Source organism: Gossypium hirsutum, chromosome D12 (genome assembly GCF_007990345.1).
Source record: "Gossypium hirsutum isolate 1008001.06 chromosome D12, Gossypium_hirsutum_v2.1, whole genome shotgun sequence".
Taxonomy (NCBI): Eukaryota; Viridiplantae; Streptophyta; class Magnoliopsida; order Malvales; family Malvaceae; genus Gossypium; species Gossypium hirsutum.
Genome location: NC_053448.1, coordinates 53,160,112 through 53,174,125, shown reverse-complemented (window position 1 = coordinate 53,174,125; position 14,014 = coordinate 53,160,112). Strand labels below are relative to the sequence as shown.

The following is a 14,014-nucleotide window of genomic DNA, read 5'->3' as shown; positions in this document are numbered from 1 at the left end:
GATCAACTTGGATCTAATGTATGTTCTTCTACTCGTTAATGGATATTGATCCACCATACCAATTATCGAATCGTCGCTTAGAGCTCATTGGTAGAACTTAAAAAAAAAACTTAATAGCCCAGTGACTTAAATAAAAACCTTCAAATAGTTCAATAATCAAACTGTAACTTTTTTTAGTTAAGTGACCAAAACGAAAACTTACCCATAGTTTAGTGACTAATAGTGTAATTTACCCTATATACTGTTAAAGGAGGTAATAAAGTATACATAATACCATTAAAATGTAAGTATTATATTAAAATAAAATTTTAGTTTAGTGGTAAAGTTAATGTTTTATTTATGTAAATAGCACAAGTTTAAATATAAAAGATTAAAATACCCTATAATAATATAACTCATTTAAATTACGAAAGGATATTTTCGTATTCTTTAATCAAATTATGTTCGATTGACTTGTGACACTAACTTGGTCAGATGCTTAAATAATTTTATAGATAACATTATAATGTAAATATTAAAAATTGTTAAGATGACTATCTATAAAATTTTAATAAATGAAAAAAATATTAAATATTAAATTAAAAATGATATAAACATTTTTTAAAAATTCAAAAAAATAATAATATAGGTGAGCCTAAAATGAGTGTAAGTTAACTATCTGCAAATATGGACGAGTTTGAACAAAATTTTAGACTCATATTTAAGCCAAACTAAAGTAAATATAAATTACATTAATATGATACTTGAACTCAACATAACCCGTGAACACTTCTACTATTAACTCATACACCATAAATAAGACTGCCCTTATGATTCAAACCCATGAAGAGGGTTGTTGGATGAATCGCCGGTGTTGTAGGACTAAAGGCTTGGTTGAACTCATCTTTTAATCTATTAGTCAAATGTTGTCTTTCTAAGAATAATTTGAATTTGAATCATTATTGTAAAGAAAATCTTGGATGAATATTTGAATTTTTTATGTTAAAAAAATAAAAAAATAAAAATTTCAAAACAAATCTAAAAAATTGTATTAAAAGTGTAAAAAGTAGAAAGAGATGGGTGGAATGAAGCCCAAGCCCAATCAAAAGCAAAAAAGGGACCGTCAGCAGCGGCATAATAATCTATCCATCCATCAACAATCAGTCATCGCCGCTAAAAACTTTAAAGAACAAAAAAATATCTTGAAACCCGGAGATGTCGGACGAGGAGCACCATTTCGAATCCAAGGCCGACGCCGGCGCCTCTAAAACCTATCCTCAGCAGGCCGGTACTATCCGCAAGAACGGCTATATCGTCATAAAAAACCGCCCATGCAAGGTCCCCTCTCCTCCATCTTTTATTCTGAAAGATCTGTTTGATATTAACCAGCAAGTGAACTCCGTTTTATCCTTTTGCTTTACTTTTTTAATTTCTAGTTGAGATTTGATGGCTCTGATCTGTTCCCTCCCCCTTTTTTAATTAATTAATTAATTTGTATAGTTGGGTTATTAAATCCTTATGTTTTTTTTTTAACTTTTGCTACTTGCTTTAATTTTCTTACTATTATTTTTTAAATTTATGGTAGTGAATGTGATTTTTGCATATGTAAAGCAGTTGATCTTTGTTGAAAATTTTAAAGAATTAAAATCGAATAGGACTTTACAATTTAGTACTTTCTTTAGCTTTATAGTTACTTTTGCTGAAAGCAAATTAAAAAAAAAGGCAATAAAATCTAACCACTTCGAGCCTTTAAAGATTAATTTTAAATCAATTTTCTGATCATGAGCAAGCTCAAATAATCTATGTTTCCCGGATTTTTTCCCATTTTTTCTGAAGTATCTGCCTATGTCACATGAACTCAGGTTCGTGTTGTATAAGTGTATAGGTTCAATATAGGTTTGTTTAATTTTCTAAGGTCTTTCAATGTATTTTGAGGGTCTTTTGAGTGTCATATGCTTTTTATAAACACGAGTATTGGACATGGATACTTGAAGAAAAATAAAGAGCCAGAGCAACAGAGGTATCTATGACACATATTGGGATATGTACATGAGTGTATGTCAAGAATATATGGCAAATTTTTTTAAGACAAAGTCGAGCCTATCTGCGATGGTTAGATACTTATATCAGACACTAACTTTAGTCCGACTAACATAAAAGTACAGCGATATTTATTGGAATGTAATAAATTGATGGTTGATGGGGTGCCTTTTGATTTGTGAAACATAGTTACTAATTAAGTTTCTGTTTATTATTATTTGCAACTTTAGCTTACATTGTTCTTGTTCCATGGTGTGTGCCAGGTTGTTGAAGTTTCCACCTCCAAGACTGGGAAGCATGGTCATGCTAAGTGTCACTTTGTCGGAATCGACATCTTCACTGGCAAGAAACTGGAAGATATTGTTCCATCTTCCCACAACTGTGATGTACGAAATAATGGCACACTTCATAAACGGTTATTGTTATTTTACTAAGAATCTTTCATGTAATTGCAATTGATGTCATGAATGAATTTTACTTGCTTCTGTTTTAACAGGTTCCACATGTCAATCGTACTGATTACCAGTTGATTGACATTTCTGAGGACGGATTTGTAAGTTAATTTGCTTCTTTCTTTTGGATCTATGTTCGTTTGTGTTCATTTTTTTCCTAACTAGTTGAATATTTCAGGTGAGTTTGCTGACTGACAGTGGAGACACCAAAGATGATTTGAGGCTTCCAACTGATGACAACTTGTTGAAACAGGTAATTGAATATCGAGTATCCTTGGAAGTTATTTAATTTACTTGTATTATATTGTGCTTTGGCCCCATCACCGTTGCATCAAGGGGTTCTGCTGTAGATCTGGCAAGTTGTGTTGTGTTCCGTATCATGCTTTAGTTATTTTCCTTGTGCTATGTCCAGCACTGCCAGGTCTATTCTAATGGTATCACACTTTACACGTTTTCTTCTTTTTTTTTCTTTTTTCCCTTCTATTAGAAGAAGGCAGGTGACAGTTGTTCATGAGAGAGGTCTATGTTTTATTGATTTGTAGGAGTTATGGTGAGAGAGCAAGTTTCATGTTATTTTTATTGATTTTACGCCATCTTCTTTTGATTTCCCAGCCTATTGACTGGCACATCCTGATTGGATTTCGTATTCTCATGGATGAATATGGTCTGTTTCATTCAAAAAATTGAAATTCTACTTAACCGACCTCCCCTTGAAATTAACTGACAACCAACCGAAGTTATAAGTCAAAAATAACTTACCATTTTCTAATTCATATCATATGTACTATTATTAACAATATTCTAAGTTCATTTATAATATTATGAATATGTAATTTCTTAGTAACATATTTAAGCCGATTTTTGCAACTGACGTAAATAGGAATAAAATCAACTGAATAATGTCAGTTAAGTCGGTTTTGACCAAGTTTTTCGGTTTGTGTTTGTAATTTTCGTGTGCTTTCTCATGGTATTTGACTTGAGTGTTGAATACGAGTATGCTTAGTTTTGTTTCTGGAATATCATATTCCCATACTCATCTGAATATGTAATGTATGAAGCAAGTACTTTTTAAGAAAAATGAAAGAGTCCAGATGACATAGTTGATACCCATTAGCATTGAGTCTCTACGCATCGCTGGTAAGAAATTGCTGCCAAACAATATAGTCATCTTTTGGTGTATGATGAGTGCAGATAAAGGACGGTTTTGCTGAGGGGAAAGACCTAGTTGTGTCTGTAATGTCGGCAATGGGTGAAGAACAGATCTGTGCTCTCAAGGACATTGGTCCAAAGTAGGCTTTGAGATATAAATGGAAATGGTTCTTATAAGAGCTTATTAATGACTTTGCACCGTCCAAGATATTGGACAATTATAAAATGCTCAATTTCCATGGCTGTTCTATTATTATTATTATTAGGAACCTTTCTCTGCTCCCAAATGGCACGTGCAAGACATGTTAGTTTCATGTACGTGTTATTTTTTCCAGTGGTGTAATCGTGTTTTGACTTATTATTAGATTATATATATGTTTGATATTTTAATAACTCGTTTTAGATTTTGATTTTTTTGTCATTTATCCCATAACCATGTTTTTCCTGCACATCAATTCATTTGTATTTTTTTTTTACTTTTTTATATAATTAAATATAACTGAATCGAAATAGTGCCGGGTCTTGGTTTGAGAAAACTTTGGAATTTCTACCTCAGGATGGCTTAATGTGATAATTAATATGCACTAGTAAAAAAAATAAAATATTTGAAGTTTTTTTTATATATTATATTTAAATAAATTAGCTATATTCTTATTAAATTATAATTGGAACCCAACCTTTGAAAAAAAAAGTATCAATTTTGATTGTTTTGATAGCTAAAAAGAAATTGTTTTCATGTCTTTCATACAGACATGGATGTAGCACATGTTGATTGAATACCAAATTGAGGCCATATTTTAGGCCTGATTGCGAGGTTTGGGCAAGCTTGGTCTTTGGGCTTGACCCACATTATTTTCATTAATTTTATGTTTTTATATAAAAAAATTAAAAAATATTATACACCAAATATATTAAAAATATTAAAATAAATGTTTCTTAACAAATTTAAAATAAATTAAAAGAATTATACTTGAATAACATTAAGATGTGTAACTTTACAAGTAAATGTCTTTAAAATAGTAGTAAAATTAATAATAAAATAAGTGTCGTACAATATTCAAACATTAACAATACAATAATAGCTAATACAATAGTGAAATGGTAGTAAAATAACAGCGAAACATGAAAAAAACAGCAGAGGTTTGATTTTTATTGACAATTCGTGTGGGGCTGGGTTGGGCTCGAGTAAAAAATTTTACTTAAGACTTGACTCGTTTTTTAAACGAACTTAATTTTTTTTGTTTAAATTCATTTTTTAAATTTATATATTTACCCAAACTTTTCATATTTCGGGAAAATCTCAGGCTGCACCAGGCATTCGACTGATGGACAACTTTAATTGTGTTGCAAAAAAGAAACACCACTAATTTATATTAAAATAATAAGTTGTGAAATGTGATTGAATTATGTTTATACAACTACTAATGATATGCAAGTAAAAGTGTGAAATGACCCCATTAACTAATAAGACCCAACACACACAGAAATTCTACTAAACCTCCTCTAAAACCTTTCCAGTATGTTTGGTTGGGGAACAGGAATGCATTCGCCCCCAATTTGGTGGCCCATCCCTATTCCATTGTTTGGTTGGCTGTAATGGGCTGTAATGCTATTACAGCCCTATTCCATACAGCCTTATTTAAGGCAAAATTGCCGTTTACCATTCGGCTCTCTACCCATGGAATACCCATTCAGTGTGTCTGGGTTTCAACTTTACCCTTCTCTCTCTTTTTCATTCTCAGGTCTGAAGCAGTCTCCCCCACAGGTCTGAGTTTCAACTTCACCCTTCTCATTTCTTTCTCACGTCTGAAGCATCTTTTCTTTTTTTTCATTTTCCCATTTCCTTCCAACCTTCTCCCTCTTTTTCATGCTTCTATCCTGACCAACCCTTTGACAAACCCTAACAACCCTCAACAAGGCCTTCAATTACGAACCGTATGAGGTGGAAACTTGAGAAGAGAAACAATCGGATTGGTTCGAAGTGAGCAGTCGTCCCTAAGGTAACTCTACTCCCATTTTGATTTCCTTTTGTTCTAATTTTTTTTGTTAAATTAGTAGAAATAATAGGTTTCTTTTCAGTTCTGGGTATTTTGATTTCCACACTTTTTTCTTTTGCTTTTTCTCAAAATCTGAGCAAAACCCAGATGTTAAAAAGTGGTAATCTGTTCTGGGTATTTGTTGTTTTTTTAAGTTTTTCTTTTATGTTTGATTTAATCTGATGTTTGTGTTTTGATTGTTTCTTTTGTTCTCGTTCTTGTTGTTCTTGTTCTTGTTCTTGTTCTTGTGTCTGTTTGTTTGTGTTTGATGTTGGAATCTACTGCTAAGATTGGGAACATGAAGGATGATGAAGAGTTTGAAATGTTATTAGATGAGATCCCTCATGCAACATCTCATAATCATCATCATCATCAACATGAGAGGAAGAATCATGTGAATGGGTCATTACATGGCATGTATGGTAATGGTTTTATGTATGATGATGACCCATCATCAAGTTACATAATCGTACATGCGTTTCCCCTGTAAGCGGTTTCTCTTTACTATCAGATGGTTCATCTTCAAGCTTGTTTTCACACAATGGGCAGTCTTTATCTGACCATGGATCACCACCACCACCATTAGAGGACTTTAAGCCACACTTGTTTGGTGAACTTGATCTTTGTAGAAACTTTAGTAAACTGTATATTAGCAATGTTCAAGAGAATTTGGGTTCTAGTTTTAGAGATTTCTCTCTTGAATCCAATGGGATTCAACGTTTTGATCAATTCAATGTTGAGAAACATGGTGTTTGTGATACATTGAGGAAAGGGTTTTCTGAATTTATGCCTTTGAGTTTCAATGGTGGGATGAATATGGCATTTTCTGGTTTGCCCCATAATTTATGAGGTCCTCAAATGTATGCTTATGAATGTGTGTTACTTCATTAAACGTTTGTAGCATTTTCTGGAATGATATTTGGTAGTGCAATCTCACTAGGTATTTCTTTTCCCAACTCTCACATTCCTGCAATAGAACTGCCTTTTTCTTTAATGCTGTCATTATTATTATTGAAATGGCTTAGGTGCTTTAAACTATGTAAAATAAAATGGCTATAAAACAGGTGGGATAGGCATTGCTAAGATGATCAAACGGATTGAAAGAAAGGAGTACATGGGACTTAATGATATTTGCTCCTATCAGCCTTAGCTTGAATTGGAAGAGTAGTGAGAGTTTAACTGCAAAAGTCCCCCGTACAACAAGACATATTACAATTATAGATGTACTACGTGTTACGAGGCCAAGCCTCCATTACCAAAATAAGAGAATCAAATTTCATTAAATTATGATAATGTATGATCCATGTTTTAGCAAGAAGCAGAATGTGTTGTTGTCAAATATTCAATTTGTTTTTTTTAGAATAATGATTTTTATGATACGCATGTAATACACTTTTATATTATTTATATTGTCTAATTAAATATTATAATTAAACAATGTTTTATATTATTTATATTATTTGATTAAAAATTATAATTAACACTACAAAAATTATTCAACAAACGAAACAAAAAAAAAAGTAAAATGTTACAAACAAATCATTTTTTTTAAAAAAAAGAAGATATTTAACACACTATATTAATCAAATGGGTATTTTTTTAAAAATAATTATTAAGTCATCAATTAATCAAATCCACAAAAACACATTCTTTTATCTTATTTTCTTTTCTTTTTTGGGTTATTGATAAAGAAATAAATTTCAAGTTTTTTATAGTATTATTTTTTATATTATAAAGTAGATTATATATTATTTTTATAGTATTATATATTATGATTTTAGTAAATTTATATAAGTAATTATATTAAGAATTTTATTAAATTATATATTTTTATTAAATTATATTTAATAATAATTATATTAAAATATGATTAAATTATTTATTATTTATATTAATAATCTTATTAAAATTTAATAATAATAACAATAGTTATTTACTTAAAAAAATTCTGCTAAGGGTATTCTAGTTATTTTATTTTTTTTACGCTATTACAACATCATCCCATTCAATTAAATACAAGAATATAATTACAGGTCTATTTCATTCATTCAACCAAATAATTAAATTATTATTAGAGTATTCAATTTATTAGACCGAAAACGTGAGTTCATTTCTCTCTACCGTTACCAACTCTCGACACAAGATATAATAAGTTGAATTTGCATCGTGGACTAGACATTTTCTTCAAGAGGCTGCAGTCAATAGAATTTTTGTTGGTGATTTTTTTTTTCTTTTGAAATATTTTATATTTATTGGTGTATTCTTTTTTGTCCCTTTTCATAAGAAGATACAAATAATTAACCTTGTTTTTCCCAAACGTGAATTTCGCAAGTAATTTCAGTCCATAGTGAGCTTAAGGGAGAGAAACCGAAACGGCATACAAGTGAAACTCCGGTGGAAGGATGAGTTCTTCGCCTTCGCCTCGTCGTTCTCGCAGTAGCAATGGTGAGGAAGAGAGGCCAAGATTCTTCGATTCAAAGGCAAAGAGCAAGTGCTGGGCCAATGCTGAAACTGTTCCCGGTCGTCATCCCGAGCGATGGCGCAAAGACGCTGCCGGTAACATCGTCTGCAAGCGCTTCTGTAACTGCCAAGGTTGCCTCTGTTTCGAGTACGACCACATCGTTCCTTTCTCCAAAGGTCTATTTCTCATCAACTCATCCACTTTTTCACCAATTCCCTGCTCCTTGCTCTGTTTTTTCAATTTTCTTTTCTTGGGATTTTAATTTTAGCTGATTTTGAAATGGGTTTAGTGTGGGCAGCGTTAATTTGAGCTTAATTTATTGATAAAGGGATTTTTATTTGATTTGATGCTTTGTTTAATTGCCCGAGGAAAACGAAATCAATGCAAAGTGTAGTGAAGTGAGACTTATCTGATCATGTAGCTAATTTGAGTTAAAAAAAATTTCTCTGAACAAACAGTCAAGCACTTGGAAAATTTTATAAACGTAGCTATTCTTTTTGCTTTAAAGAGATTCATTTGAATGCAAGTAAGTGAATGTTTCAAGTGCAGCTATCGTTTATCTGTGCGATTTAAAGTTGCTTGGGTTGTGATTGTGTCATATAGGTGGAGAATCCACGGCTGAAAATTGTCAAATCCTTCAGACTAGGGTGAATAGGTTTAAATCAAACAAAGAAGATCTGGATACTACGAGATTGAAAGGTTATTCTTGTGAGGTCCAGTTTACCGGTATGTATACCCTAACTCTCTTCTCTTTTCAGTTTAAACTAAAGGTTTTGCTATGTGACTACTTGCATATCCCCCTAGATTGCTTGTGAATACCATCATGGTTTTGCTATGTGACTACTTGCATATTGCCCTAGATCTTTCGTCCTAGTATTACGAGGTAGGTATCTATATCTCGATATAAGTAGAGATTTAATAGTTGAATCTTTTGTTCCATCAATTTGTTCTAGGTAAAGTCAACCAGCATGCCATTAAAATCTATGATACTCCGATACTCCATTTTTCTTGGAGTAATCGTTTCAGGCGCACATTCATACATTGGGTATGGGGATAAGATCTTCCAAGTATCCTCCAAATACATGGAAAACTTAGGGGAAAAAATTGAACATGCTTGGTTTATACTTGTATCTTGTACTGACACCTAAGTTCGAGCAACATGGATGAAAATACATTAACACATTTTAAAAGACTGGAATTGTTATTTGAACCACGAAGGATGCGTAATTGTCTTAGTACTCAAGAAACATATTACCCAGCGAATCATTAATATGCAGTATTTGTGGTTGCGATGATAAAAAGTTAGACCCCTCCCATAGGTTGCTATAATGGTTAATGGTAGTTGCTGCTTTATGCCTCCATGTTTTACAGTGTTTATCTTTAGCGTTGATTGGACTAGTTAGTATATTTTTATCCAAGCCAAGTAGGACGTCATTCTTGCTCACCAATCCGGTTTGTCTTGAGTTCTGAACATCTCGTCCTTTGTTTCTATTGAAAATCTTCTTGGAATAACCTATTTGTTACACGGTGGTTTTCGTGTTTAGTTTTGAAGTATTTACCTGTACTGAAATTTAATTTTTGCTACTTGGTAGATAAGGAGCTTGACATTATCGAAATGGCTGTTTATGGGGATGTAATCCGGCCTGGGAATCAGTGTCGTTGCAGAACTATTGCTGAAATGCTTGGACAGTACAAGTCGAAAGATAACTTGGCTGCATGCAAATTGCCCCTCGATAAAGAATCTATATAGCAAGCAAGGGCTATACTTTGATGTAGGGGTCTTGGGAAGATTTTAAACTACATGTTTGGGATTCTGCATTGGTGATCAATTTGCAGGGTGTTGAAAGCATTTTCATTTGATAAGAATGAACCGAAATTGAGTCTCCCCAAAATCATTGGACCCAGTTATCATACATGTGACTTCGAACCTTGATTATACTTCAATCTAATGAGATGTCATTTCCATTTCCATTTCTTCTATCGAACTAGTTGTTGATGCCTTGGTGCTCAAGTTATACGGCAAGCAAGGTATGTAACCATGATCGTGTAGAGAACTCGAACTGTGTTAACGACTTGGCCAACAAGAGTTCTCTGATTTGGTTGTTTTCATCATTTGCGGTCTGGGATAATGACCTCTTTTATTACAATATACATATTTAAAAAAGAAAAATTGAGCCGAATAGAATATAATTGCTTTTAAAGGATAAGGTCCTCGGGCCCATATTTTCTAAATATAGATTTGATAATAAAAATACAATAATAGTAACAAATGATGATAAAAAGAAAAAAGAAATCTTTATTTAGGGTTATAAAGGCCCATAAGATAAACCCAACTATATAAAGCCTAGCCTACCTAATATACAAAGATGACACACCTCAACAATAAATATAATTAAATACATCGAGAGATTTAATAATGACACATGCAAATTGTGAAATCATTCTACTATCTAAATAGTAAATATCCCAAAGCAATGCCCCCTTATGAGGAAATGATGTGAACCACTGGGTTTGGCCTTTGCTTAAAAGCCAGAATCCCACGTTCACATCCTTATGTTTCATTTAGGCATTGGGGTGGTAATATTTATTAATAAATATGAGTTGGGTCGATCTTATTTCATAAAAGCTTTGCCCTCCAACTGGGGCAACAAATCTGTATATTGTATTGTATTTGATTATATTTATGTAAATTTTAATAGGTTAAAAACTCATTTTATACCTATTTTGGATATATTAATACGTTGATATCATGTTTATATATATTCTTATTGTATCACATGATTATTTTTTCATTTCATGTCTAAATATTTTATACATAGATTAAATTATTTAATCTTATTTCAAAGTAAAATTATTGAATTTATGGTTTATTAGTAGGGTGTCCTCTTTCTCCATAAGTAACTTTAAGTCTACCAAAAAAATCAAATTATTCTTGTTTTTTTTATAAAATGTTGGATTAGATTACAAAATTTAAATTAATGTCAAACGGGTGTCTGATAAAATATTTAACCAGCACTTCATACAATTCGAGACGTTTATGCTACATATTTTAGTATAATATATTAACTATGTATATACTTTTATCGATTTTTTTTAAATGTGAAATGAGTAAATCTATTGAATGAGTAACAAAAATTTCAGGGATTGAAATTAAAATCGACTTAGAAATTAAAATTTGAGGCATGGGGTGAGGGTGTTTTTGGAAATGGCATGGTAGGGATTTTCCATGATCAGTGCAGTGATAAGAGTGGGAAAGGGGCTGACAAACGGGCCAATGTGTTTTTTTCATTATTATCATAAAAGCTCATTACTTTATTAGGGAGGAATATGTGGGGATTAATGAAGATTTTATGTTTTATTTTTTAATTTTTTAATCAACTTTGTACAGCTGTAATTTTTGCACTTCCAACTTTAATATATATAATATATACAGGTCTCTCGGTTGATATCGATATTATTATTAATATAAAAAGGCATAGTTTTGAGTGTGCTTAAGCATGCTTTACCTTTTTATTTAAAGATTGAAGAAATTTTATGAGCAATTCTAAACATTATATCAATAAAAAAATTTTAATACATATATATACGAGCTCATATATCATCAATAATAATATGATACTTCGTCAGTGAATAAAGTTAAAATTTATAAATAAATATGAATAACTTTATTAGAATATAATTAAATAATAATTAACGATTATTATTATAAATAAATACTAATAAGCCTAAATTATAAACTCGATAGCTTAAACCCTAAGCACTAAACTTTGAATTCAAGATCTTAGCTCTAAACCGAAGAGATAGTATTTATTTATAATAATTATATAAATTAATAGTATTTGTTTATAAGTCTTCCATAATTTTTTATTTCATATTATTGTTTTAAAATGATGCACAAAACTCATACACTAACGGTGCATCAAATATTATTCTTATATATACATACGTATTAATTTGTATACTTGTATGATACAAGGCTAAATTGTATGTATTAACTCTATAATATTATATTTATAATTTGATGTATGTATTATTTGTTTTATGATTTCACTAATAACTTAAGTACGAAATCTTAAAAAATATATCATAATAAATTATTAATAACCCTCTATCCTTTGAATATTACGCGTTTAAGCACATTTCAACCTAAATCTTTAGGTTATTGCAGTTACTTCTCTCTTCTGCATCAATGACTAATGTGAAATTTATAGAATAAATGTGCAGGTATAACAAACAAAATTAATTTAACAGGTTTTATTAAGATAAGAAAAATGTATAAAGAAAATAAATGAATTTTGTGTTGAAATAAGCGGTTGTTAATTGCTTAAAAAATAAAGAGATTCAATGGAAGTGGTGATTGCAATGCCTACGGAAAATGTATTGAGACACAAACAACAAAAAAAAGTTAACACACATATTATCAACACAACTCAGTTTTTCTATATTTGCGAAGTTTAGTTCAGTCAGTGAATTCATTATCTTTTAACCCAATACAACAAGTAGTTTAAGCCGCATTACACTTCGGTATAGCGACATTACTTTTATATCCGAAGATCTAGATCACTCACCCGTAAGTTCTCATCTTAAAAATTGAGACACTAAACCAAGCAATAAAACTTGTTTACCCTCTCAAATTTACTCACAAAAATAAGTTCCTAAATGAACAAATAATCCAAAACTCATAAGGTACCACAGATATATAAGAGTTGAAAGACTTGCTAACATTCTAGGTCAATTATAATGCAATCCCTTGTTAACAACAACTAAACTAGCAAATATAATATAACAATAAAGACCAGTAGAAAATGGACTATTGGAGATATGTCTTCACTGATGTCTTAGTTTGAGGAACATGATTGCTTGATTTGATCTAATCTAATTTTCAAGGTAAATTGCTTTAAATGGACTGATCTTCATAAACGAAAAAGTGACCTACTTGATCAATCATTCATTTAATACACATTAAACATAAATTTAAACGTACGACTAATAAATTATTTATAAAAAATGCTTATAAAAATAAATATAAAAAATATTAAAATCAATTAGCACGACTTAGTTAAATAACCAATATAAAAACAGCCCACTAAACTAGTGGACCTAAATACACATAAAGGTTAAAACTAAGCAAAAATAAGTATACGAAATAAAAATTGCAGGAACTTTTTGGCAATGTTATTTCAATTATTATTAAAAATCCAAAGGCTGAGCTTTTTCCAACCCAATAATAATCTTAAAATTCTAATTTTACTTATGGGTTAGTGTTACTGTTAATTAAAAAAACATTAAAAATCACATTTAAACAATTGGAGCTTAACAAAAACAAATTTTTCCCAAAAAAAAACTTGTATTGATCTTGTTTTGAATTATCTCCTTTACTTAAATCAAGTAAAGAGATTTTACATAGATTATTTTTCTACAAATTAACCAATTGAAATTATAAATAATATTTTTAATGTCGTTAAAAATATGTCATTAACTACATTTATTTGATCGCATTAAATAGGATAAGTTTGAATGGCTCTCGCAAGACGTATTCAATTTGGTCCAGACTATAATTTAGTTTATTTTTAAAAAATTATAATTAATTATAAAATATGCATCTATACAATTTTTTTAATATTTATAATTTGAACAATACAACAGTTGTTGACTCACCTGGCTGAACAAGAACGTCAGAAATTTCCCTGCGCTCGACTCGGTTTAAGTATAATGTGAAAATACTATCAATACTTTATATATAGGAATATTTTTCATATAATACATAATAAGTAACAAATCTGTAAAAAGGAATAATAAATAAAATGTTAGCTATCGCATTTAATTAACATTATTACAAATCTTATTATTTAATACTTTCAATTCTACTAAACACATTAAGAAACCATCATTTTTTA

General features: G+C 30.6%; 2 protein-coding genes across 5 annotated transcripts; both read left to right on the top strand.

The window, feature by feature from the left end:
- Positions 1-1,056: 1,056 nt before the first annotated feature.
- Positions 1,057-4,013, top strand: LOC107942513 (eukaryotic translation initiation factor 5A). Its single transcript, XM_041107119.1, has 5 exons — positions 1,057-1,317; positions 2,283-2,405; positions 2,516-2,572; positions 2,650-2,724; positions 3,663-4,013. Exons 1-5 carry the CDS (start codon positions 1,195-1,197, stop codon positions 3,762-3,764), a joined length of 480 nt encoding a protein of 159 aa, XP_040963053.1. The 5' UTR covers positions 1,057-1,194; the 3' UTR covers positions 3,765-4,013.
- A 622-nt stretch (positions 4,014-4,635) lies between these two features.
- On the top strand, positions 4,636-10,086 carry LOC107910717 (uncharacterized). Of its 4 annotated transcripts, none has more exons than XM_041107118.1 (4): positions 5,274-5,620; positions 7,998-8,293; positions 8,721-8,843; positions 9,710-10,086. In XM_041107118.1, exons 2-4 carry the CDS (start codon positions 8,059-8,061, stop codon positions 9,865-9,867), a joined length of 516 nt encoding a protein of 171 aa, XP_040963052.1. In that variant the 5' UTR covers positions 5,274-5,620; positions 7,998-8,058; the 3' UTR covers positions 9,868-10,086. The 4 variants fall into 4 exon arrangements, 3 of the variants coding, with proteins under 3 accessions (XP_040963052.1, XP_040963051.1, XP_016731678.1); XM_041107117.1 differs by having other exon boundaries at positions 7,989-8,293; XM_016876189.2 differs by lacking the exon at positions 5,274-5,620 and adding an exon at positions 7,852-7,872.
- Positions 10,087-14,014: the final 3,928 nt, after the last annotated feature.